The sequence below is a fragment of the Ylistrum balloti genome, unplaced genomic scaffold (assembly GCF_031769215.1).
Source record: "Ylistrum balloti isolate Yb309-2 unplaced genomic scaffold, AGI_CSIRO_Ybal_v1 Utg369958, whole genome shotgun sequence".
NCBI lineage: Eukaryota > Metazoa > Mollusca > Bivalvia > Pectinida > Pectinidae > Ylistrum > Ylistrum balloti.
The window spans coordinates 53,094-77,794 of record NW_026782057.1 but is presented as its reverse complement, the minus strand read 5'-3'; the positions used below and the strand labels follow the sequence as shown (position 1 = coordinate 77,794).

Here is a 24,701-nt window from a genome sequence, read left to right as displayed (position 1 = left end):
ATTTCTGAAAGCGGACATAAATAAGACAAGGTGTTCCGAAAGAGTAAGCGTTTTCTGTTCCATGGACGATATCCACCATGTAAATCTTGACCAGTCCAAGTCAGTAATGTCTCGTTCTTATAATGACAGCAATTTATGCTGCAACGAAAGCAGCAGACAAACTAACCAGTATCAATAACGTCGAACTTTAGGTCTCACAAAGACATGCATTTGTAGGATATTTCTCAATAAGATTTCACATGTCAGTTCACAGAAGATGGCCTGATGGAAGAACTGATGTCGATATTTCACGAACTGAACGTATATAACGCTTATCCTTCCGGAATTCTTTACCTGCTGGTAAATCGGAGGTGTAAAATCTTAACAATCCTGTTATCAGCTTGACAACATCCATTACACATTTTTGCAACGTAACGTAACGTACCTCAGCAATAAAAACAACATCGGTACTTTCCGTAAATGAAAACTTTCCTCTCATGAGAATACTTTCTCATTTACGGATAGTCCCGAAGGTTTCCGATTACTATGATTAGCTGAACTTTCCATCTATTCTACTTCAACTTTATAGTTTACGACTGGCTTGGTGGATATAGAGCTTCTCATCTGATGTGCTACATCATTATTAATAAAAAAAATATCATGAAGACAAAATCAGTTCTAGCCAAGGACACCATTAATACTGTATAAAGAATAAGCATACTGATTATAGCTGCAGCAATACACACATGTCCCCCGCAGTAATTGATTTTGGATTTTCATGGTCAAACATTCTTTTGATGAATCAACTGAGGACTTGATCGATTTGGAAGAGAAAGAGTAGATAACATCATGTTGTGATTCTATATTAGTATGTGTACTGGGCATGGAGAACAGGGTAAATGGTCAAAGGGAGATAACTGAAATCCGGACATTATTGTATATCATTTTATTAGTTTGTACCTAAGTCCGGATGAAGCTAACCGGCAACAACTTTTCGTATGAGTATGAGACGACAATAAAATGCATGACTGACGTACATGAATCCCTCTCACACTTGTTATTCATCACAATCAAGAAACTGAGATCGAGTTCCAATGTTTTATTTTATGCTGTTGCAAGGAGTTGGTGACCTGCTGACAAGATTCATGTCATCTTACCACTGTATAAACAGTATATTCTCACGAAATCTGATTTCACTATTAATATGGCGTCAATATTACATACAGTTAAGAACAGCCGCACCTGAAAATAATATTCTTATTTCCGGGCTTGCAGAGCCTGTACAAACAATCGCTTCCTGTTGCTGGTGATATCTAACCCGAATCCGACAAAAAACTTTCTGTCGTTATTGAATTGATAAGAATTCACTCCACCATGATCAGTTCACGTGATACGGAATGAATCAAGATATATTCGATAAATCACAACTGGTAAAAGTAATTTCTAGGAGGTATTATTCTTGTAATCGCTTTGCTGATGACCCATGGATCATGGTGCGTGGTAACCCACTGTACAGTCGTAAATGTGTTCTAATTGATTAGGAACGTATTTGTCATATTCTAACTCGCTTGCGATAGACCGCTTGGAAACGGAGAGCAACATAAAAACACTACCTTCACGTTCGTGAAGCTGCTAGAAGGATTTCAAAAAAGAGATATGTACGCCGTTCAATAAATAATTTATCACATATATAGCCCTACTCTGTATCCACTTTCTCCTTCAAACTGATACTCAAAATGTTTTGGCAACTTTGTTTCCCTTCAAATTTTGGAGATCAGGCCATGCAACTACTGTTTGGTTTCGTTTCAAAATAAAAAAACAACAAATTATCGTCCAAACATAGGTAAATGTTTATGAAAAATATACTGATTTTATCTACGCGGACTCAAATCATCTGATATATAAACAAAGGTCGAGTAGTTTTGGAGGGTCACTTTTCAACAGACATATATATATATATGTATATAGATATATGTATTTTTTAAAAAATTGATATTGCAGTATTATAGACCTACATGTCCAATTGGAAGCAACTGTCACATACAAAGAACCACACCATGTCTTGTAACAACAACATTCTATTCAGCCAGACGCTTGACATACATATTAACAATTAAAACACAGATGAGATCAAGACTAACGGGTAACACTATTGACCTGAACATGGACATTAAATGTGATTACACGACATCTCTCTTTTTTTTCTTTTTTAACTGAAAGATCTTTAACACTATAACACTAATAATAAGATGAGTTATATTTACCATATCAATAGTGTTTGTTATTTCTTATCATTTAGCACAGTTCTCAGATCAAAAGTCTTTTTATAAAAGCAATACAACGGTTGTAATTCTTGTAAATGATAAAAACTATTTTATATTGAATGATATGCAAAATAAATTACAATGTTCTTGAACTTCGTCAATGAGTAGTATAGCATAAACAAACCAAAGAATAGATCAAAGAACATATAACAATGGAACGCGTATTGGAACACGTCACGGAACACATCCTGCCAGGAAATCACAACTAAATATTGTTTTGACTAGAACTATAACTGTTTAAGCTTTGTATATGTTAATATTCACCGGAACCGACTTGGTTTCCGAACTTCGCGACCTGATTTAGTTTTATATGGACTTTTGACTAAATCACGAGGCTTATCATCAGGACTGACAGTTGGTACACATGCAGGTTGTGACTTGAGGTCAACCTCGGAGTGTATTGTTGGACTTAGAACTGCAGGACTTCTCTCTAGCTTTATATCCTCATCATCCAGTGTAGGTAAGGACTGTGTTACTTTGAGATGCTTCCTGTTCCTTCTGTATTTCTTTCCATCTGATGTCTGTACTACATAGGATCTTGGTGTCTGGTGTTTATCAACTACAGTGCTGTGCGTCCATTTCCTTTCATTACCTGTTTTCTTCATGACAGTGTCATTCTCTTGTAATGGTTTGAGACCTTTTGTCGCATGTCTATTAAAATTATTTCTTTGTCGAAATTGTCTTAACTTTAAACTGTCCTGAATCTCGTCTGACACTCGTGGTTTCAACAATGGGTAGGGTGGTCTTAAGTCGCCTTCCCATGAACATTTGTGCAGGTGAAAGGTCAATTCCATCGATCGGTGAGTTTCGATAATCGAGTATTGCTAGGTATGGGTCATTTGCCTTCTTCAGCAGTCTCTTTTATGTCTGTGCCATTCTTTTCACTTGACCATTTGATGAGGGGTAATGTGGACTCGTGGTAGTGTGTTGAAAACCGTAGTCTTTTGAGAATTTGGCAAATTCCCGACTCGCAAGCTGTGGTCCGTTGTCACTTATGACTTGGTCTGGAATTCCATATTTGGAAAACTGGCACTTAACATGGTTAATAACAGAGCTGCTTGTCAGTCCTTGTAATTTTGAGATCTCAGGCCACTTTGAAAGATAGTCTACGCTAAGCAGGTAATGTTGACCCTTAAGTTCAAATAGATCCATTGCCACTTTAGCCCATGGTCGGTTTGGTATGTCGTGGGGTATAAATGGTTCCTTTGCGTTGATGTTTGTGTATCTAGCACAAATGTTGCATGTGGCAACCTTCTCTTCTATGTCAGTACTCATTCCTGGCCAAAATAGTACTTCCCTCGCGCGTGCCTTACATTTGACCATACCAAGGTGCGCCTCATGTATCCGGTCAAGCATTTCTGGTCGCGGCTGTACTTTACTGTCAATATGTATTGTGTGATATCCTGGTAGACAGCCTTCTGTTTGATTGTCACCGTTTTATTTTATTAACCAAAGACACCTATTTGAGCCGAGTGAATGTATCTATTAATTATGAAACATTTCATTAATGGTTGACATGACACAGATATGAATATATCGATTCTTGAGCTGATTCACTAGTGAAATATATGTGTTATTACTGTAGATACTATTAGATATTCTATTTACTATATTTTAACAAGAAAAATAGCCAAATTACTAGCATGTTTAGATCAAATATAAGAAATATAAAAAGAGGAAGCTGACTAAACTTTCCGAGGACACTGATTTCTCATTATAACTTCACAGCGGCGACATTCATTGTAAATTTATTTTTATATTTACATAGAAAATGGTACTTATTCTTGTCACTAAGAGACAAATTTTGCTGTATAATGTTCAAAGAGAGTTTAACCTGTGACAAGTTACTATGCAGCTGAAAAATATGGCGGCAACCTACAGTTGTCGCTGTTGATGGCACAATTGAAATGTCTAACGTGTTAGCTCCAAATTCAAGACTTTCGGTTGAAGATTGGATTTGATATCTGATAAGGTAATTTGCGTTGCATTGTTTTCTGACTTTCTTTTTAACAAGTAAAAAATACACTTTAATCAATAAGATATTTCTCTAAATGTTACTTGGGAAAATCCAATAATGTTTATTTTGTGACAGAAAACATATCTCAAATTTATCTGTATAATTTCCGTACCTTTATTCTAATTATTTGATTATCTGAATGATGTGTATACTTATTATAGTAGCAAGGAGAAGGCTTTTATTGGTTATGCCGGTTTCTCAATTCCTTTTGTTTTTGAAATCATAACAATAAAATATTCTGAAATCAAGATTAGCTGAACCACATCATACTGATAGTTACTTCATATATAATTCATCAGTGATGCTGAAGCCTTAAACGTGCGCAGACATGAACGGATATTTTCTTGGACTCTCACATAGTAGTACTTGTGGTGTATAAGCCATTTACCTTGTTTGTTTCTAACCACGACTGAACTGAAGACCTAAAACATTGTACCTATAACAGGATAGAACTACTAGAATGATATGCGTCAAAATCAGTGCAAAATGTCGGCAACACATGGGTTAAAGGAATGCTGGTTGGTGAAGATTATGGGGAAATTTGACAGTAGTCATATTTTGAATTTGGAAATATCTCATTTCCATGTACAATATGACGTTTAACTTGTTTGATGTTCGTTTGTAATCTTGTTGTTTTACCTCGTTCTCATTTAAGAACGGAACATTGCTAACTTTGATAAATCAATGTAAAAGATGGCTGTTGATGATGAAAATGCTAACCCTTCCGGAATATCTGATCGTAAATGCATTAGAGTTGTAATTCTTTCTTTTGTTTACATTTTGTCCTAATTTGAGTTTAAATCGAGACTGAAATGTTAGTATTTGTTTGTTGCTTTTTCCGAAACAGTGTCCGCAATGCTTTCTATACAGAAAATCTGTTTCCCTTCTAGGTTTTACGGTAGTCACTCGAAAAACGCCAGCTCAGGACAGAGGTGTCATCGTAATTCATGCAATTGGACTGCACAATCAATATATGGGTGTGAAATTCGCCTGAAGCATTAAATCTGGATTAGAAAGTGACTTCATCTCATTTATATTGGTCGTGATATCGACATTTAATATGCGAGTATTGCATTTTTGTACGATCAACGACTGATAATGTTTATTTTTGGAATTGTTGTGTTGGCAATGCCAGCCCTGGTATTTCTTGATGTTAGCGTGTCAGATGAGGATATCATATACCTGAATTATGTAAAGTACGTGCGTGGATTTCGTTTACATAAGGGAGTATTCCGCGTGATTGATATCTCGTCTTATACATCATGTGTAAAAGAATGTCTATTTCGTGTACATTGCCATGGGATCACGTACCATCGGACTCAATTCTACTGCCACCTGGTTAACCAGTCTACTGACCTACAAGTGGTCAGTGATAATAACATAATCTCAAGCCATCCAACTGACTGGAATCCACCTAAGGTAAATGTTATATAGTTGTAGATAGCGTTTGGGAAAGCATAGTACCTGTTACCTTATGTTTAGACTTCATGCCATTTGAATCTTTCAAAACCAACGGCTAACCTATTGTCATTGAAAATGAGAGACTAAAAACAGAAGAAAAAACATTTTTGTACGTTTTGTTGATGATACTTATTTCAAAACTACTCACAAAAATTAAAATCAAATTAACAAACCCTTAATAGTTCATAAGGTTATATGATATGTACAGTCACATCATCAAGAGGTTATCTAATTATGTTTTTGAGTCGGTTCAAGAGCGAGGTGGTGTGCTCTGTCAACGGTTTTAACCAGAATAACTCGGGAAAATCAACGATGATTCTGTTACGTACCAGGTGTTGACTGTACTATTGTTATATTGTTGAAAATGGTACTGATGAAAACAAATACGTCTTACTGTAGTTCAACACCGATATATAATTATTACCATCGCCAAAATTTCTTTCTTTAACATGCATTAAATCTAAATGTTGTTTTCGTGTTGTGCAGAATTTTAAAGTGTTAGGCACTGTCTAACATGGCATTACTAGCTTAGATTAATAATTATTTACTTGGTAGGTTTCGTCGATAAAAGCAGAACACGCTTACTCTTCCGTATCGCCTTGTCTTATTCTCCTTGTAGTTTTTCAGGAGTCTCTTTGAAGATCTTTCTTTTGTTCTAGTTTCCCTGTAGTTTTATTGAATTTGAATTTGGATTATGATTATGAGAAAATGTTTTATCTTATTCTTATTTTCAATGCTTTAAGATTATTTTTATGTAAAAGTAGCGTGTGATATATGTCAAATATATGTAAAGCTACTAAATATTGCTTGAAATTCTGGATTCCTTGTTAAACCATGGTTTCTTCTTTTTAGACTTAACATTTGAACGTTCAACATTACTAATATATAATATCCACACAACGTTTTTTGAAAAGGGGTTCCATTGTATAAATTCCCTAGTAAATTTTTTCCATTATCAATGGAATCCTGATTTAGTGTGTCCCTAATTTCGTCTTGTTGTTGTAACCTATCTGAATTCACTTCCGGAGGTCCATCAATAAATGTTAAACTTCCTCACTCTAAACGTATTTTGGGCCTTCAACGCCGACGAAATCATGAACTACAGGATCATCAGAAGTGACATTGTTTCAGTATGAAAATGAATGTATAAATGTGAATGATTGGAGAATTCAGTAAAATAACCGACAATAATTTTTTCCACTAGAATGAAACAAAAGGCATTATCAAGTAATCAATCACACTCATGTCATTCGATCCACATTGTGTAAAGTCATTTGAGGAACTATCAATGTCCCTACCATTCATAATACAAAGATCCGTAGTTTTATAAAAGTTAATCAATGTAAAACCGAATATATTTATACCAGAATTTGGGTTAACTCTCCCTGGTGAATTCCTATCTGAATAGTCATTAAGATAATTAAAAATGGATTCAGTGTGCTTCTAGAAACGCTCCACAAATGTACAGTTGTATCATGTGCAATAAAATCGTATTTGTTTGTTTGACTATTTAAGTTTCCGATCAACATATCATGTGTTCAAAGAACCAAAGTATATATTTTTTTCTATTTCTTGCAAATATCACATTTGCATAGCAAATAAAATTACGAGAACTAAGGGGGAACGTAGGATAATATGATAATAATGTCTTTAGCATAGTGAACAAGTCGGCTGTCAATAGTGACTGGTATAAAGGTATTAAAACGAATTATCAACAGATATGAAATACAATTCTTTATTAATAGTACATTTCCACCACTCTGATTACATCGTTTTTTCATTCTTTTCTAGGGAGTACAACACTTTTGAAGTGTCCTATTTTATATTGAATAATCATTTGAAATCCATTATTCGGATGTCAATACAATATCGCGTGTTAAAATACAATTATTCAAATTTGGTCCAATTAACTTTTGACCAAAACCACCATTGAAATTCCATTACAAACAAATTATAATTATGGAAATCAAGGTTATACTGTCCAGGTATAGGATTACCATTACAATGCTCCCTCCGACATCCCTAACTGTTGGTGGAGGCACTCATATTCCTCCTTAACCTTTCATAATCAGGGCGCCTTGAAGTTGGGTGGGTTTCAAGAATGTCGCAATATGATCGTCCGTAACAGTCAGATGTACCATTACGTTTAACACTGGTCTTCCATTGCATCAGGTGATGGAACATGCATTTTGCTACAATATACAATTTATCGCACACAAGTTGAATGGCCTTGATCTGTTTTCCCAATGTAATACAGGTCGTCATATTGTTTGAATAACAGTGTCTTATTGTAGTGTTGCATCTCAGTTGTAACAACGGTAACACATCGTCGACTAGTTATTGACTATCCTGATTCACTTCCAAGGTTTAGTTGAGATATACGTCCCTTGTCTGTACATCATCTTCTATTTTTTCTCCAGAACAACGTATAGAGTTCATGGATACCCATCTACATTGCCATTGTTTTGTTGACAGTGGTAGGATGTAGAAACATATTAGATATACAATGCTGCTCTTTGTTGACAATTTCATTTCCATTGTCTGTGATAATCTATAAGGGATAACCGTACCTTGGAAATATCTCTTTGATGATGGGTTATACAATGCTATCAGCTGATTGATCTGACAGGCTGAATGTTTCTGGCCGTTCAGTACAGGTCAATGAACTTTTTATTTATTGCCTGACAGTGTTGTTAGGTAAGGACATTGAAAGGCTAAGCCAATCTTTGCAAATGGGTACAGAAGTAGTTCTTGTGTTGACGTCTACAATTTCCGCTTCGTATTTGGGGGAAAATAATAATCTTTATAAAGTCATAACTGTTATTAAAGGGCAAGGAGATTGTGGTACTATTTGATAACTAAAATTTCCAGTTCCTAAGGAATGTACAAATATAATCTTGAATCGCCCGAATCTTCGTTAGTTTAGTTATAGAGAAGATCATCAATGACCAAGTGACGTTTCTCCTCCATCTTAATAGCATTCCCACTGTTTGACTGCAATTAATTCTTACTACATTTGTATATCTTTAACATTGCCCTGTTTCTTTTGTATATTCCTGTTATGCTCCACTCTGGTTTGCTGAGTTTATCAGGTGCATCTTTGTCGCGAGTTACGTGTTCTCCCGGATCAAACTTATTAGAGTTCAATATGCTTATTTCTATTGCGCGAGTTTCTATTTCGTGTTACTCGTCCACAAGCTCCTTAGAGGTTTCTTTGTTTTTGTCACCGCCATTGTCGGATTTTCGTGACAGCGCTGTTTCAACCCTAGCGCTACATTTTATCTTTTTGTTGTTCATCTGCGAATTTAGATATATTTTAGTTTGTGATCTGTCTTGAGGACAAAATTGGCATTAAGTAATCTTATTGCAAAGAACACTTCCAATTCTTTGACAGGTCATTTTGTTTGTGAATGGCTGAGCCTTAGCGGCAAATAGTGAAGCGCCATTTTTACACCATTTTATGACATCTGTATGAGGCATACTCAAATACACGTATCATTGGCATCGGTGTACAATGTGTAAGGTTTTTTGGCATCTGGGTTAGCTAGTAGTGGTGCTACGTTCTAGCTTTCCAAACCTTTTTTGGCATTCAGCGTCATGTGAAACCTTGCAAGCTTGTTTTGTAAGTTCGACTATCACAAAGAAGTTAGTAGGATCGGTTTTCAGGGCGAGATTACACGGTTGATATACATTTCCTTTTCTTAGTTTTCTGATGGTGCAGAGCAAGATGTCACTGTTTATTACAAACATCTACTGCATTAATTCGTTCATTATTATTTTTCCATTTTTAAATATCTTATTGTTATTTTCTCCATCATTAATACCCTGTCCATTAGTTTTTCTTGTTTTTTAATGTGAACTAACTATATTAATGGTTCTTGGAACGTTGAGAAAACATGAAAATGCGGCTTGAACAAACAAGTAACCTTTCCCTGTATGAAGCTCCTCCTCAGCGAAATTCTAGTCTAGGCACAAATTGGAGCTTGTTGCTGAACAGAGGAATAAGTCAGTCCTCTTATTTGGAATTATTATTTAATCAGGTTATGTTACCTGTAAATGCACATCATCCAGGACTGATCAAATGATTTTTATTACCCAATCCAAGAACGAGATATGTGCTCTGTCAATGGTAATGACCTAAAATACGCCAGAAAGTCCTGCCTATGGATGTATGAATATATCTATTACAACGCATGCACAATTGAAAGCAGTAGGTATCACCAGTGATGCTGTACACGTACCAGGTGAAAGTCATACTGTTGTTGTTCTGTTAATATTTCCTAAACGTATGTAAACATTATCACGTCAATGAGCGTGTGACATCACAAACTGGCACTCATGAAAACATTTACTGCTTAATGTAATTCAACATCGTCATAGTACTACAGTGTCCTTTACGTTTATTCATAAGCATAAATAAGTAAATTATAGCTAATTTGACAGTTGGGGACTATTTTACTTCATATTTCGAACAAACCTTAAAGCAACATAAAATTAAAGAAAATGCAAATGTTATCATGAATTTATGTAAATCAAGACGAGCCAAATTTTAACGAGCGTTTTATGTAATTTTTTTCTTTAACAAATAATTAACGAGAATGAAAGAAATATCATATATCATTATATATCATACATATAAATTCAAGAAAACACATTCTAGACATACATATTAGTTTGGGCGTAGTATTACGACCTATTGTAAAATTGCATTGGTTAAATATGCAAAACTGACTACCTATTTGAGATTGGTGCCGTTTATTAACTCTAGTCTGGAAGTTGAAATTGTCAATTTTATGGGACGACTTTTCTTTGGGTGAGTTGACGATTCTGGGGACTATTTGATCATATGCAAAATTATATTTAAATATATATATTATGCATTTAACTGGTTTTTTTTTTTTTTTTTTTTTTTATCAAACTACTTTTTATTGTAACTACACATACATTTAACATTTCTTACAGTAAATTTTCTTATTTTTAATCAAACAATCCTCATTTAGAATGCGGCCATGATGTATCAGTAGACTACTTTCCTTGGAGTGTGACGTGCAGTTGTATTCGTTACAATCACATACACGTTCAGTGTCTAGAGTCCAAAACATAAATGGATTTATGTAAAACATTATTGATATTTTGATAACCATCTTGCATCCAACAACTTAGGGTGGGAGATAACGTTATCGTTTGCTGTATATTGACATTACTTTTATGGGCGTTTGTTATTAATCAATTATGAGTTAACGATTTTCCAAAACATTAACTTGCATTTATAGTTGTTAGGTAATATGTATGACGTCACAATGTCGTTACCAAGATGTTATTATAAATTATTTTCTCCATCATTAATACCCTGTCCATTTGTTTTTTCTTGTTTCTATGTGAACTAACTATATTAATGGTTCTTGGAACGTTGAGAAAACATTAAAATGCGGCTTGAACAAACAAGTAACCTTTCCCTGTATGAAGCTCCTCCTCAGCGAAATTCTAGTCTAGGCACAAATTGGAGCTTGTTGCTGAACAGAGGAATAAGTCAGTCCTCTTATTTGGAATTATTATTTAATCAGGTTATGTTACCTGTAAATGCATATCATCCAGGACTGATCAAATGATTTTTATTACCCAATCCAAGATCGAGATATGTGCTCTGTCAATGGTAATGACCTAAAATACGCCGGAAAGTCCTGCCTATGGATGTATAAATACATCTATTACAACGCATGCACAATTGAAAGCAGTAGGTATCACCAGTGATGCTGTACACGTACCAGGTGAAAGTCATACTGTTGTTGTTCTGTTAATATTTCCTAAACGTATGTAAACATTAGCACGTCAATGCGCGTGTGACATCACAAACTGGCACTCATGAAAACATTTATTGCTTAATGTAATTCAACATCGTCATAGTACTACAGTGTCCTTTACGTTTATTCATAAGCATAAATAAGTAAATTATAGCAAATTTGACAGTTGGGGACTATTTTACTTCAGATTTCGAACAAACCTTAAAGCAACATAAAATTAAAGAAAATGCAAATGTTATCATGAATTTATGTAAATCAAGACGAGCCAAATTTCAACGAGTGTTTTATGTAATTTTTTTCTTTAACAAATAATTAACGAGAATGAAAGAAATATCATATATCATTATATATCATACATATAAATTCAAGAAAACACATTCTGGACATACATATTAGTTTGGGCATAATATTACGACCTATTGTAAAATTGCATTAGTTAGATATGCAAAACTGACTACCTATTTGAGATTGGCGCCGTTTATTAACTCTAGTCCGTAAGTGGAAATTGTCAATTTTATGGGACGACTTTTTTTTGGGTGAGTTGACGATTGTGGGGACTATTTGATCATATGCAAAATTATATTTAAATATATATATTGTGCATTTAACTGGGTTTTTTTTATCAAATTACTTTTTATTGTAACTACACATACATTTAACATTTCTTACAGTAAATTTTCTTATTTTTAATCAAACAATCCTCATTTAGAATGCGGCTATGATGTATAAGTAGACTACTTTCCTTGGAGTGTGACGCGCAGTAGTATTCGTTACAATCACATACACGTTCAGTGTCTAGAGTCCAAAACATAAATGGATTTGTGTAAAACATTATTGATATTTTGATAACCATCTTGCATCCAACAACTTAGGGTGGGAGATAACGTTATCGTTTGCATTATATTGACATTACATTTATGGGCGTTTGTTATTAATCAATTATGAGTTAACGATTTTCCAAAACATTAACTTGCATTTATAGTTGTTAGGTAATATGTATGACGTCACAATGTCGTTACCAAGATGTTATTATAAATGTGTCACCTGGTGATGGCCGTTAGGCCTGAAAACGTTAGCGGAATACAATTGTCGTGTTGATTTTATTCTCTTTAAATATATTTATATATCATGATGCTGTTATAAAAGGGTCAATTTAGTATGACTGTATATATCAATAACACTACCCGCCCAGAAAGGTGCCTGATAATTGCAAGGAAGGCATCCTACCATAGGAACCATTCTATTATAGTTTTTACATCTATGTGTTATGTGATTGTATAGGTGTAAATATTGAAGTCTGTTGATATCAATATAGCCTACTTTTTAAATATTGCTTGGGATTTTTTTCATAAATTAAATACTTGCAAAGTATATATAGATTTCTTTTTTCTGTTTATCATTTTTTAATGACCTTCTAAAATCTTGCAAGAAAATGCAATGAATAAAAAATTGAATTTCGAGAAAGATAAGTTTTTTGGCGTTTTCACCAAAAATTTTACAACTCACTTGAATGTTTAGATTTTCAGAAAATCACATTCCCAAGGTAACATAATCATTCTGTAAAAGTTTCAAGATAATCTTTATATTAATTGTGAAAGGGTCGAGTCTCCTTAAGGAGTAATGAAATAACTGTCACGATATATTCATAGATTTCTTCGAATTCTCATCTTGTCTGGGGCTTCATATTTCACAACAAACCTACCCTATCAATCGTTTTATAACAACGGGTATCCTAGGTTTAATAAATTTCAGCTCTTACCGTCAATGACCATACTTAGAATCATGAAACAGTTGTATTATGCAGTTATTTTCATAATTTGGCTATAATACGTGTGTCTGATTCTTAAACAGTATTTGAATATAGTTTTACTTTTGTGTGTTTTTAGAATTCTCTGAACATCTTTATGGATGCTTTGTGTTTTTGTTTTGTAACTACATTTTAATTGTTTTTATAGGCTCGTTCTTCCATTGTTCTTCGTGGTCCAAACTAGATTCTAGTTACTTTTCTCTCGGTCGAAATTTTTTTTCTCAATACTTTTTAACACTGAATACGCCCACCGACTCATCTCCTCGAATATGACCTCGTCTTCTTGTCTCCTGTTTCCTCCCAAACCTCTGCTTATAATAAGACCATATCTAGGCTCTATTTTTCTATATTGGACGTCCTTTGCTATTGATATATATATATATAGTTGAACATTTACTGACATTGGTTTTTTCACCTGTATTTCTTTATTGCCGGTGTTGTTTCATAGGTCGAGTGGCACACTAATCAATTCAGTGGTGATTCTTTTTTAACGAACGATTTAAGTTAGATTTTGTTTCTAGTTATTGGTTTATGAGAGATTTCTAGCTTTGAGACATATAAATTCATATATGATGATTGAAAAAAACCTGTCAATTCTATTATTCTAAATAAAATATCAAGTAAAACATTGACATGTCCACTAATCTTAATTCAAATTCAAAAATATAACTTACACGGCGATCCCACGAAAAAGTGCAAGGAGGATGCACAAAGTGTTCCGAAAGGGCGAGCGTCTTCTTCACCGTCGACACATTTCATGTCACAGAACCGCCAAACATACCAACATGCAACACTAACGTTGAATTCGATGTTGCAAAATAAGATAGAATAATTCCCAATGAGAACATTATGACGACCGTAAAACTTTCCAATAATCTTCATCAATCTCCAAACCTTCAATTGTGAGTTTTTCTGCAGTTGCCGACATCTTGCACAAAAATGATGATATTTGGATCAAACCACTAAATACCAAATCAATTGCAACATGTGAACACCATTGGTTGGTGAAGCAGGAATGTCGCTTTCTAGAAATAAAAAAATGACAATATAAAAATGTGAATAACCACGCTAATCATAGAGCATGATGGGAAACAGTCATCTTCAACGAATTAAAGATCCTCACAAATATCGTTCCATTGTTTTTAAGTGTATATTAAAAACTACTATGTTTTTTTTTTTTTTTTTTTCATTTTATCGACTCTTTATGGCTCAGTAACATCATGAAAACCATTCTGCATTTTATACCTTTACCTTCGTATATATTCTTAAGATCAGCTTCTGTGGTATTTAAATGTCTTATTCTGCCAGAATTTCATGTGCTTAGATCCATGTTAAACCTGTCAATTGAGAACGCATTTACATGATTTTGTTAGAAAATATACATAAAAATACCTTAACCTATTAAATAAGGTCCATGAATACTATCGTATTGCTTAGTTTGTCATAAGGAATTAACTATGTACTTTAATCATAATTTTGGGTAAAATGTTCAGATACAAGAGGTTGGATTCACTCTTTACTTTTGAAAGAAGGTATCTGAGTACATGCACAGAACGAGGCCGGGTTTAATGACAGCTAGTATTCCTGACATGTTTTTTAAATAATGCCCTTTACGTACATGTTTAAAAAGATCAGAGACGGCAAGTATTCATTATTCAGCACATGAACTTAGAATGAAGGTCTCTGAGTACATTTGTTCTAGTGATAAAAGGTTATTGTTCGCTCTTCGAACCCTAGCCTTAACATCGACACTGGTTCTTACATTAATGGAGGTCTACCTCTTCCATTCATTGACAAGGGAGGCTTGTTGTTTTGTAATTGAATTGCCCACACATGTATCGTAAAGTAACGGTAGATATGCATTGTTCAGCATATCTATTTCAGTAAAACAACATGTATTGTTATGTAACATCTACATTTTAAGTATATCTAATTTGTGACTTAAAAGAGTAAATAAAAATTGTATTTTATTGGTTCTTCCTTTTAAAAAATGTGACGAATTTTGATATTATGTATATGATACAGAAGAGGAACAAGTGATTAACATTTTTTTAAAGAAAAAATATAATTAGATACGCTAAGTACTAAATCAAACTGTATCACATGGCTATTTTACTGTTCAAGGTGTCGTCATAAATGTTGAGGGTTTAAATTATGGAAGCCTAGGAGGCATCAAACCTGATCGAAGCAGATGTTCAATGATAAATAGGAGATGCACTGATCCTAAAATTTAATACAATTTTTTATTTCGATTTATTCCAGGATATTGCTAAAAACTGTTCTGAAAAACCATGTGGGTCCGGACAGAGATGTACTGAACTTTCGTCTGGCAATATTGTGTGTATTAATACAGGTAAGTGTTAGACAGTCATAGGAACCGGCATCCATTAGAATAATCAACCATGATCATGGGCCAGCTGGCATTTATATCGAAATTTAGATATTATCTCCTGTTCAATTTCAATTGTCTCGAACATTGTCATTCTTACCAGCTTTAGCTGTCCAGTTGAAAGTCATTCATTCGATGATTTGCTGGTATCAACATATTATTTGGATAATGAATCAGTAAATTGAATCATCACGCTTCAGTTGTCCTCTCCTTACAAAATTTCTGTAAATTTCCTACTTCGTCTCAATAGTATTCATTCGCAAACAATTGGTAGTCCGTGTAACGAATAGCAATTTCATGGTGCACCCTTCCTTAAGTGAAGCATTGTACAGTATACTAACTAACGTTGCGATGCTGTTGCTGTGGCTCGAAAAAAAACCTTTCCGTCTTTGTCTAGTTTTGTTTTTTGAGTTAACACGGTACAAAATCAATGGAAAGAATTCATATCTCAACGAATGAAATTAAACAAGAGATTTATTTTGCAAGAAATGAACACACTCAGTATTCATTGTAGGTACATATATGTAATTCATATAACATTACTTTGATTCTTATTAAAGCAATGTTATTTTCTATGGATACCAGTATACAAACACTGAACTGCTTCCAAACTGTAAATGTTAACTTGCTTAAAACCTGCTATGTTTTCAATTAGTTCTTGATATTGAAATAGCAGCAAATTTAAGTAACAACTCAGTGTCTTAGACAAATAATTGGTTTGATTTTAATACCTGCTTTCATTTATTAACCACCATCTGCATATTTGATATTGAATGTGCTTACAATAAAGTTTTTATGAGAAGCAATAAAACAGCCAGACATAATGATAACGAACATTACTCCTAATCAAAGATATTGCTGACGAAAGCATGATATTTCCCAAGGCGACAATGACACTTTCTCATAGTCTTCGTCACTCGAAATCGTGTATTGTAAGTTTACCTGCCAGTTTTTTTTCACGGACATCATGATACTGGACATTGTATTTTCAGGAATCAGGAATTATTCGATGAAGAAATGGAAATTTCATCATGGGAAAATCAAAATCATACTGCTTATCACACAGATTATATATGGAGTGTTCTTTTTGGCTGCGTTTTAGGAAAAGATCAATATAATAGTAGAAAAAAATACAAGTCAGTCATGTTCCTGTTTTCAATTCTGGTGAATATTTATTTGGGCATTAGTCAATAGAATTCTTGAATATATGATCAATATATCTTAATTGAAATTGAAAAAAAAATGACAAGAATGACTTTATTGCCGATATTAATGAGCTTTTCGGAAAGATGTCTTTTGAAAACAAAGACAAACCAGTGAACAGAGACACACAGTAAGTCCCATGGATAATGTCATAGTCTTTTGGAAACGTTTACCACAAAATTAACTGATGAATTCAATCATTCGTACAATTTCATTATTTGTCAGTATATTTTATCTTCCTCTTAGAAAATCGCCAGCATTTGCAATTGTTCTGCAAATAAATCATTCATGATCAAAGAATGAGTTCTGAGTTCTCTAAAATCCACATTAAAAGTTTTCGACTTGTCGAGTATACAGTAGCACAACAAAACTATTTTTATTACTGCTTTGATAATACTACGGGTCCAGGAGCCTGGAAAAACGATTGAGATGAATTAGACAATCAAGTTACAAAAGAAATACAAAAAGTGGTTGATATATATTCTTTATTAAATTTACGAATACTAACAACGAGGTGGGGATGTCAGAGTGTCAGCCTTAACTGTTTAATTGTGATTTCCATTTCCACAGAATGTTCCGATCCGCCGGAAATGACGTTATCCACCACATCTAGTTTAAGGTCCGTTGGCATTACTATTAGTAACGAATACCTTTCTAACTCCTCATTCCCAAACGTCACATGTGTAACGGAAAGCATCACATGTAAGGCAGACAATACGTGGACAAGTCCGAAGTACACATTCAAACGTGAGTATGAAAAATTAATATTTCGAATTAAACATCCTTGAGGATGTTTTCTTTCGATCAGATTTTGCATGGTTTAGTGTTTATTGGTAAATATTTGAAGTCGATAAGAAGGTTTTATACACTGCTGCAAGGCTATATACTTACCTCTGTAGTCAGTTTTGTCTGTCACGGAGAGAAGTGTACCTATACCTGAATGAGTATTGGGAACATTACCAGAGCAGTTCCTTAAACATACACCAGCCGATACTAGAAGACAGTACAGTGTCTAACTAAAGGTTTTTGGTTGTCTTAACAACGTTCTAAAGAACGGATTGCCGTCATTTATTTCATGATATATTGTTCTTTTCTACGTTTATGGTATTCGCTTTTATTAATTATTGGAGGAAAAATGAATAACTATACGGTTGTTTATAGAAGTGTGATATCATTCATCCACACACACACACACACACACATACACGCACGCACATACACTCAAACACACACACACACCCTAGCACACACACACACATCAACACTCACACACACCCCTCACACACACACACACGCGCGCGCGCAAGCAAGCACACACATCCACACACGCACACACACACATACACACAACCTCACACACACACACACACACACACACACACATGCATACGCACACCATCACAAGCAAGCACACATAATAAGAAATGAAATAAAAACCTGCGGGGCGTTTCCTTGAATTGTTTGTAACGTTGTAAATATACCTAATAAACCATGCATAATTTTACAATCAATGAAACTGCCGGGCGTTTGTTTTATTCTTTTTAAACATTGCAAACCTATCTCATAAAATTTGTAATTACTTTTATATTTTCTCAGAGTGTCCCTTGGAATTTCAAATTGTATCCGATGCCTATTGTATCCTGCTTGTGACAAATCAATCATTGACGGCAACCGACAGTGATGAGTACTGCCAGACAAAAGGAGGCCGACTTATCTGGATGACAAGCGTGGAAAAGTTCGATGCCGTCGAAGCCGTTATTAGTGAGTAGAATTATTTCAATACTTACCAAGCTATACATTTTGTCGTGTTTTAGATTTATAAAGCTCAATCGGAACACGTTTCATCTCAAATAGTGATGTGCAATATGAATCTAGACATGTTTGGTACTCATTACTTTGCATGTTGCTTCCGTTGTTGTATACCTTGTTCACATTTTATGACGTGACTTTACTTACTTGCATTGACCAAGATTTCTATCGCGGGTGTCGCCGATGCAGCAGAAGCGTTTACTGTCCCTGAACATGTGATCTTACTTTCCTATTACTTTTTCAGGAGTCTTCGTGTTAATCTTTCTTTTGTTCCTGTTTTGTCACGATTTGATCGAATTTGATTATGATTATGTCGACTTGTTGTTATTTTCTTGCTGTTATTGTACTTAAGACACACAGGTTAATAGGTCCTTCCAATACAAATTCAGAATTAAATATAACAGAACCAGGTCATGAATTCAACTGTATGATACTGCTGTTCCGTCCCTCTAGGAGTTGTCAGGGATCCTTAAGGCCTAAATTTTGAAACCTAGGAGGCGACTAAGGAAAGCAAAATCGACCGATAGAAATAACTCTATGAATTAACTGTTGTGTTGAAAATGAAGTTTCATTTCACTTCGATAGGTAATCCAACAGTCTAGCCCAAAAATATTTTATTTGAGAAAAGACATGTTTATAGTTAAAATTGTATTTTCGATGGATCAAATTTTCGAATTTACCAAATTCTGTACTTTTTACATGGAATCCATCAAACAGAATATAGTTTCCTGCCCTTTTAATTTCATTTCCAAACTTTATTTTTTTCTTTTTGCTTGATTTCACTCTGTTCTCCAATATACAGATAACTAGAAACATTTACAAAATGTTTAATTACCTGATCCGTCTAAGTTCTCTTAATGAAGGCCCCGATGGCTTGCACCATGTAAATGGTAGGGAACATCCAAGGCGTGTAATCATCAGAATAAGGGAATGAAGGGAACTTTAGGTAATTAAGGGACCTTCAGGTAATTAAGGGAACTTTAGGTAATGATCCGTGGTGTGTGATCATAGGAATAAAGAATTTTTCGATGAGTATGAGCATCGCAATAACGGAACTTCAGGTGAAGATCCTAGATGTGCGAGCGTTGGAATAAGGGACCTTTAGGTTAAGATCCAATGTGTGCGAGCATTAGAATTAGGGACGTTCAGGTAATGAAGTTAACTTAAGATAATGATCCGAGGTGTGTGAGCATCGCAATTACGGAATTACAAATGAAGATCCGAAGCGTGTGGTTTTATCTCTGTTTGAGCGATATGTGTTCTTTTGGAAGCTGAGACAGTTAATCATCATTTAATATCGTGATTGTATACTTTTTTAAAAACATGATGTTGACCTCCAGCACTTTTTACTGTTCCAAAGAACTCAGAGACGGTACCGATATTTTGCTGTGGATTTGACATAATGCTATACAAAGAATTTCTAACATAATATGTTGTTTTGTTCAAAATGAATATATTTTACAACATTATATATGTTATCATTGCAGCATCCGGGAGATACTTTTTGGCAGGAACAGACGTAGATGTTGAAGGCATATGGAGATTACCTAATGGTGAAGAGATGACGTGGATACGAAGTCGAGGGACAGAGTTAAACACCGATGTTGATGATTGTCTAACCTATGACAGAAGTAGAGGGAAATTGAGGGATATTTATTGCGACCTAACAACAAACTTCATATGCGAAGTTGTATAGAACTTATACGACAGGTCAGGAATATGATTAATAAAATCAAATGTTAAAATTACGTGAAATATTCTGTAGCATATACATTTGTTTCAGTTCAATTAAATTTCAACAAGTGCCGTTGATTGAATTGAAAGTAGAGTCATCATGGAATGTATGATGTAAACACCACGGGATCAATTTGATCACGTGCTTTTGGATGCAATTATTACTTAATGTTGGAAAATGTTGAATGCGCTTTACTTGAAATATAGTACATTATTTGTAACATGATACAGATCATAAAGTCTTTAACGAATTAATTTGTAATGAATTTGAGAATACATAAACTAAAAATTACGTGTCTTGATTCTAAACGAAACAATTAAGTATACATGAAATAAAAGGCTGTCTACAGTTACCTAGTTTTGTGTTCCGTTATCAAAATAATAGAAAAACTAGTTTGAACTAATACATTTTAAGTTTTCTCTCATATCTCGCTGTTAGATATAACATGCTCTTGTTGTATATAGGAAGAATATAATATATGTGTTTGAACCATCCTCGATACTCCATGCATAACGCTCACTATTGATCCATACACAGAGCGATAGTGAAGTTTCAGCCATTTGTGACAAACTGCTAAATTTGCAGGATATTCTATTGAGAAAATGGTATTAGCGTATGTTTTATAGTTTTTGTTGTTATTGTTTGGCTGTTTTTGTCAATGATCATAGCTAGATTAGATAATGTTAAATACCATCAGTATTTTTCATCCTTGAGTGTCGTCTTTTTTCATTCAAAATCGTTACTAAAATCACTCATACCTTTTGAAATTCCAACAATTGTTTTATACCTCTGTCACTGATGTTAAGGGACAGAAGGCAAATGAGAAAAATAGAAAAAAATCACCGGAATGATTGTGAAAATCTATGTAGCTTGGGAGGTGCATTGGCCCAATAATTCCATAGACTTTGTAATTGTTTTATTATAATTTCATCAGATCATAGAGTACATGTGTATATTCTGAACTATTCGAATGAAGTAACACGTGGCATGCAGGTAACGACAAACCTCGGGGACCATTAGTCCACAAGCAGTGTCTACTACCACTAAATTCGAAGATAGCAGTCGAATGTCACGTAAAGACAATTAAGTTTTTAGGAAAGGGCTGCACAAAAAAAATGATACCGAAACATACATTAAAATATTGTAATATGTAGCAATTAAAAGATAATGATAAGCTAAATTTCACATCACATTTTTAAAGATATTATATACTGATGGGGCAGCTTTTCGCGGTTGTTTACAAAACATATTACTTGTTCCCTCACACCAAAAATTGGTATGGTTACACATTTTCATCGGGAAGAATATGTTTATTCCGCTATGCACCAAAAGGACGAGTAGTGTAACTTTCAGTTTGAACAGAGTCGGTCATGTGTTTTAAGTGAGATATAATCACCAAACTACACTATATGTACGAGGAGGAGACTGGCCTCGCCATTGTTAATGGTGTGGTGTGGTGTGGTGTGATGTGGTGTGGCGTGGCGCGGTGCGGTGCGGTGCGGTGCAGTGCAGTGCAGTGTAGTGTAGTGTAGTGTAGTGTAGTGTAGTGTAGTGCAGTACAGTTCAGTATCCGGCTTATTTCCAAACCACACACCTCGGATTTTACCCGAGGTTATATAGGCAGACGACCCAACGTCTGAGCTATCGTCCCTAGTATCTACTCAGCAATTTTTCTTGTTTTAACTTAATCGTTTATATAGATTAACCTATATTATGATGGTTGTGATGACTCTCATCATTTCCTTTTTCCTCGAGTTCAATAAAACTTTTTCATGTTTGTGTTGTCTATGGCATTTATGGTTTAGGATTGTAACTTAGAATCAAATTTAAATATCATTCTGTAAATTTTTTTTATCATTTTTATCACAATTCTTTTTGTGTCATCCAGTGGACTCACACTGATGCTTCATGCATCAATGATATATGTTTGTGTATTGTTTACGATGTTTAAAGTTAATAAACATTTCAGCTGTAACAAATGTTTCATTTATTGTCTTCAACATTCAAATCTTCCCTTCAATACAATTTGTTGGGTTTAAAAGACTGTAAAACAGACACGCAAGTAAAAAGAATATTTCTATACAATATCATATTAGGTAGTTAATGATTAGAGTCATTTTGGTTCATGTGTCACATTAAAGAATTTATAAAAACATATGCCAAGAATTATAAGTAACACTCGATACAAAGGCTGTACATACATAGATGATATTCAATGCTTGTTATTCATATTAAACTAATTAATGTTAAACTGAATCGTTTAGATGCTGGTTCTCCTAACTTTCCTCGGGTATTTGTGTCTATGGATGAAACGTGGACCATCAGTTTAACCCCGGAGACCAAACAACAGTCAAAATAATGAAAGCACCCTTGCTAAGCCTCGCCAAAGACAGCATATAATGGTTCATCTGCTGAAATTGCCTATTGTATTCCAATGGTAGATTATCTACAAAAGCGAGAAACAAACAATAGCACATATGATGCCTCATTTCTTAGACAGTTTAGATAAAATATTAAAGTCAATAAGGTGTGTCTTTACAGCAGCACGATGCCCTTGTTCACAAGTCTGTCATTTCCATGGCTGCCATTAACGATTGTGGTTTTGAATTGATTGAGCTTCTGCTTTATTCGCCTGATCTCACACCATCAGACTTTCATCTATTTCCAAAATTCAAATGATGACGTCATACATGCAGTGGAGGACTTTCTAAATGGCCAAGAAAAGAATCTCTTTAAAAGTGGCATTGAAGTCCTTAAACATCTCTGGCATAAGTGTATAGATATTGAAGGGGATTATGTTAAAAAGTAATGCAATATGTCCGTCAAAATTCAAAGCCTTACATAAGAGGCTCACAGCTTATCAATCAGCCCTCGTGCACCATAGGTATATTCGGAATACTTAAAAGAATATCTCTAAGAGTCATTTGGACACGAATAAGATTTAATTAATAACCAACATTTAAAAGTTAATAGGCAATGTCATTTACTACGTTAACAACAGCTGGGTAGGGTTGTTTCTTTCTGCCTTTTGATCAAAAATTAGACTTTAGAAATATTCATTGTTTTTTTGACAAATGAATGAATAAAAAAATAGATAAAATTCGTGATGAACACTCATTGCCTAGCTTAAGTCGCCTTAAGCAAACGTCAGTAATTTTTGTGGGATTTATTCTGCTAGGTCCAGAGCACCATTTCCAAAATTTTGATGAGTTCAGTAATTAAGAGTACTTGGTTCCTAAAATTTGAGCGAGTCTTACAGGAAAATCTTGAGATCTGGACTCAAATACATATAAAATCACTGATCGTTGAATTTGTTGTAACTTCTATGTAAAGTTATGAGACACCAACCTGGTTAAGGTGCGGAGGGGGGAGGGGGGGGTGGTTAACCCATCACCAATCAAGTTATAGAACGGTATAAAGGAAAGCAGTTTTTATGTGTCGCCACATAAAATTAGCTATACAGCTTGCATTTTCGTACATAAAACAAATGGCTGACGGTGGACTTTATCCGATTCGCGATATCTAATAGTAATGATAATAAAAGATTTTAAACAGGTTCGATGGCACTTTGAGTTCACACAAGTGGCCGACATCAGAAATATACAATATTTATAATAATTAATATTGAAACATTACAGACAAATCTTAATATTACAGTAAGATGTAAGAGAACATTTAAATAAAATTAGCTAAAAGATGCATTATGAATGTATATAAAACATGTGACACACACAGTAGGGATTAAGAGTTACATAAAATACAATCATGAAATACAGTTACGATGATAATATATGCTAAAACTGCCAGACAGTGGAATTTTATATTTAAAAGTTGAATGTATATTTTTGTGCATTCAAATTTAAAACTATTCAGGTTTTGGCAGTACTTAACACTGTCTGGTAAACAAAAAGCTCTTCACCTCATACAGAATAATCTGCATCTAGTATTATGCGTAAAACTCTCTTTTGCAATCTTTCTAACTTTTTAATGTATGTTAGAGAACAGTGTCACCAAATATTGGGACAATGATAACAGTAGCCCGTAAGATTGTTAAATTCTCCAATTTTATTTAAGAAAACCGACTGATTGCGAAAACACTTGTCAACAAGCACGATTGAGTGAATGAGTGTGAACGCTCGTGTATCGGAGTGTGAAAGTGTGTGCGTGTGCAGGTGT

The 24,701-nt window shown here is 34.3% G+C and overlaps 2 protein-coding genes across 2 annotated transcripts; one reads left to right on the top strand and one right to left on the bottom strand.

The window, feature by feature from the left end:
- Nucleotides 1-3,164: 3,164 nt before the first annotated feature.
- Nucleotides 3,165-3,659, bottom strand: LOC132547500 (uncharacterized protein K02A2.6-like). The gene has a single exon (XM_060211257.1). It carries the CDS (start codon nt 3,657-3,659, stop codon nt 3,165-3,167), a length of 495 nt encoding a protein of 164 aa, XP_060067240.1.
- Nucleotides 3,660-5,418: 1,759 nt separating this feature from the next.
- On the top strand, nt 5,419-20,486 carry LOC132547498 (uncharacterized). The gene is made up of 5 exons (XM_060211256.1): nt 5,419-5,739; nt 15,652-15,742; nt 17,552-17,728; nt 18,578-18,742; nt 20,278-20,486. Exons 1-5 carry the CDS (start codon nt 5,419-5,421, stop codon nt 20,484-20,486), a joined length of 963 nt encoding a protein of 320 aa, XP_060067239.1.
- Nucleotides 20,487-24,701: the final 4,215 nt, after the last annotated feature.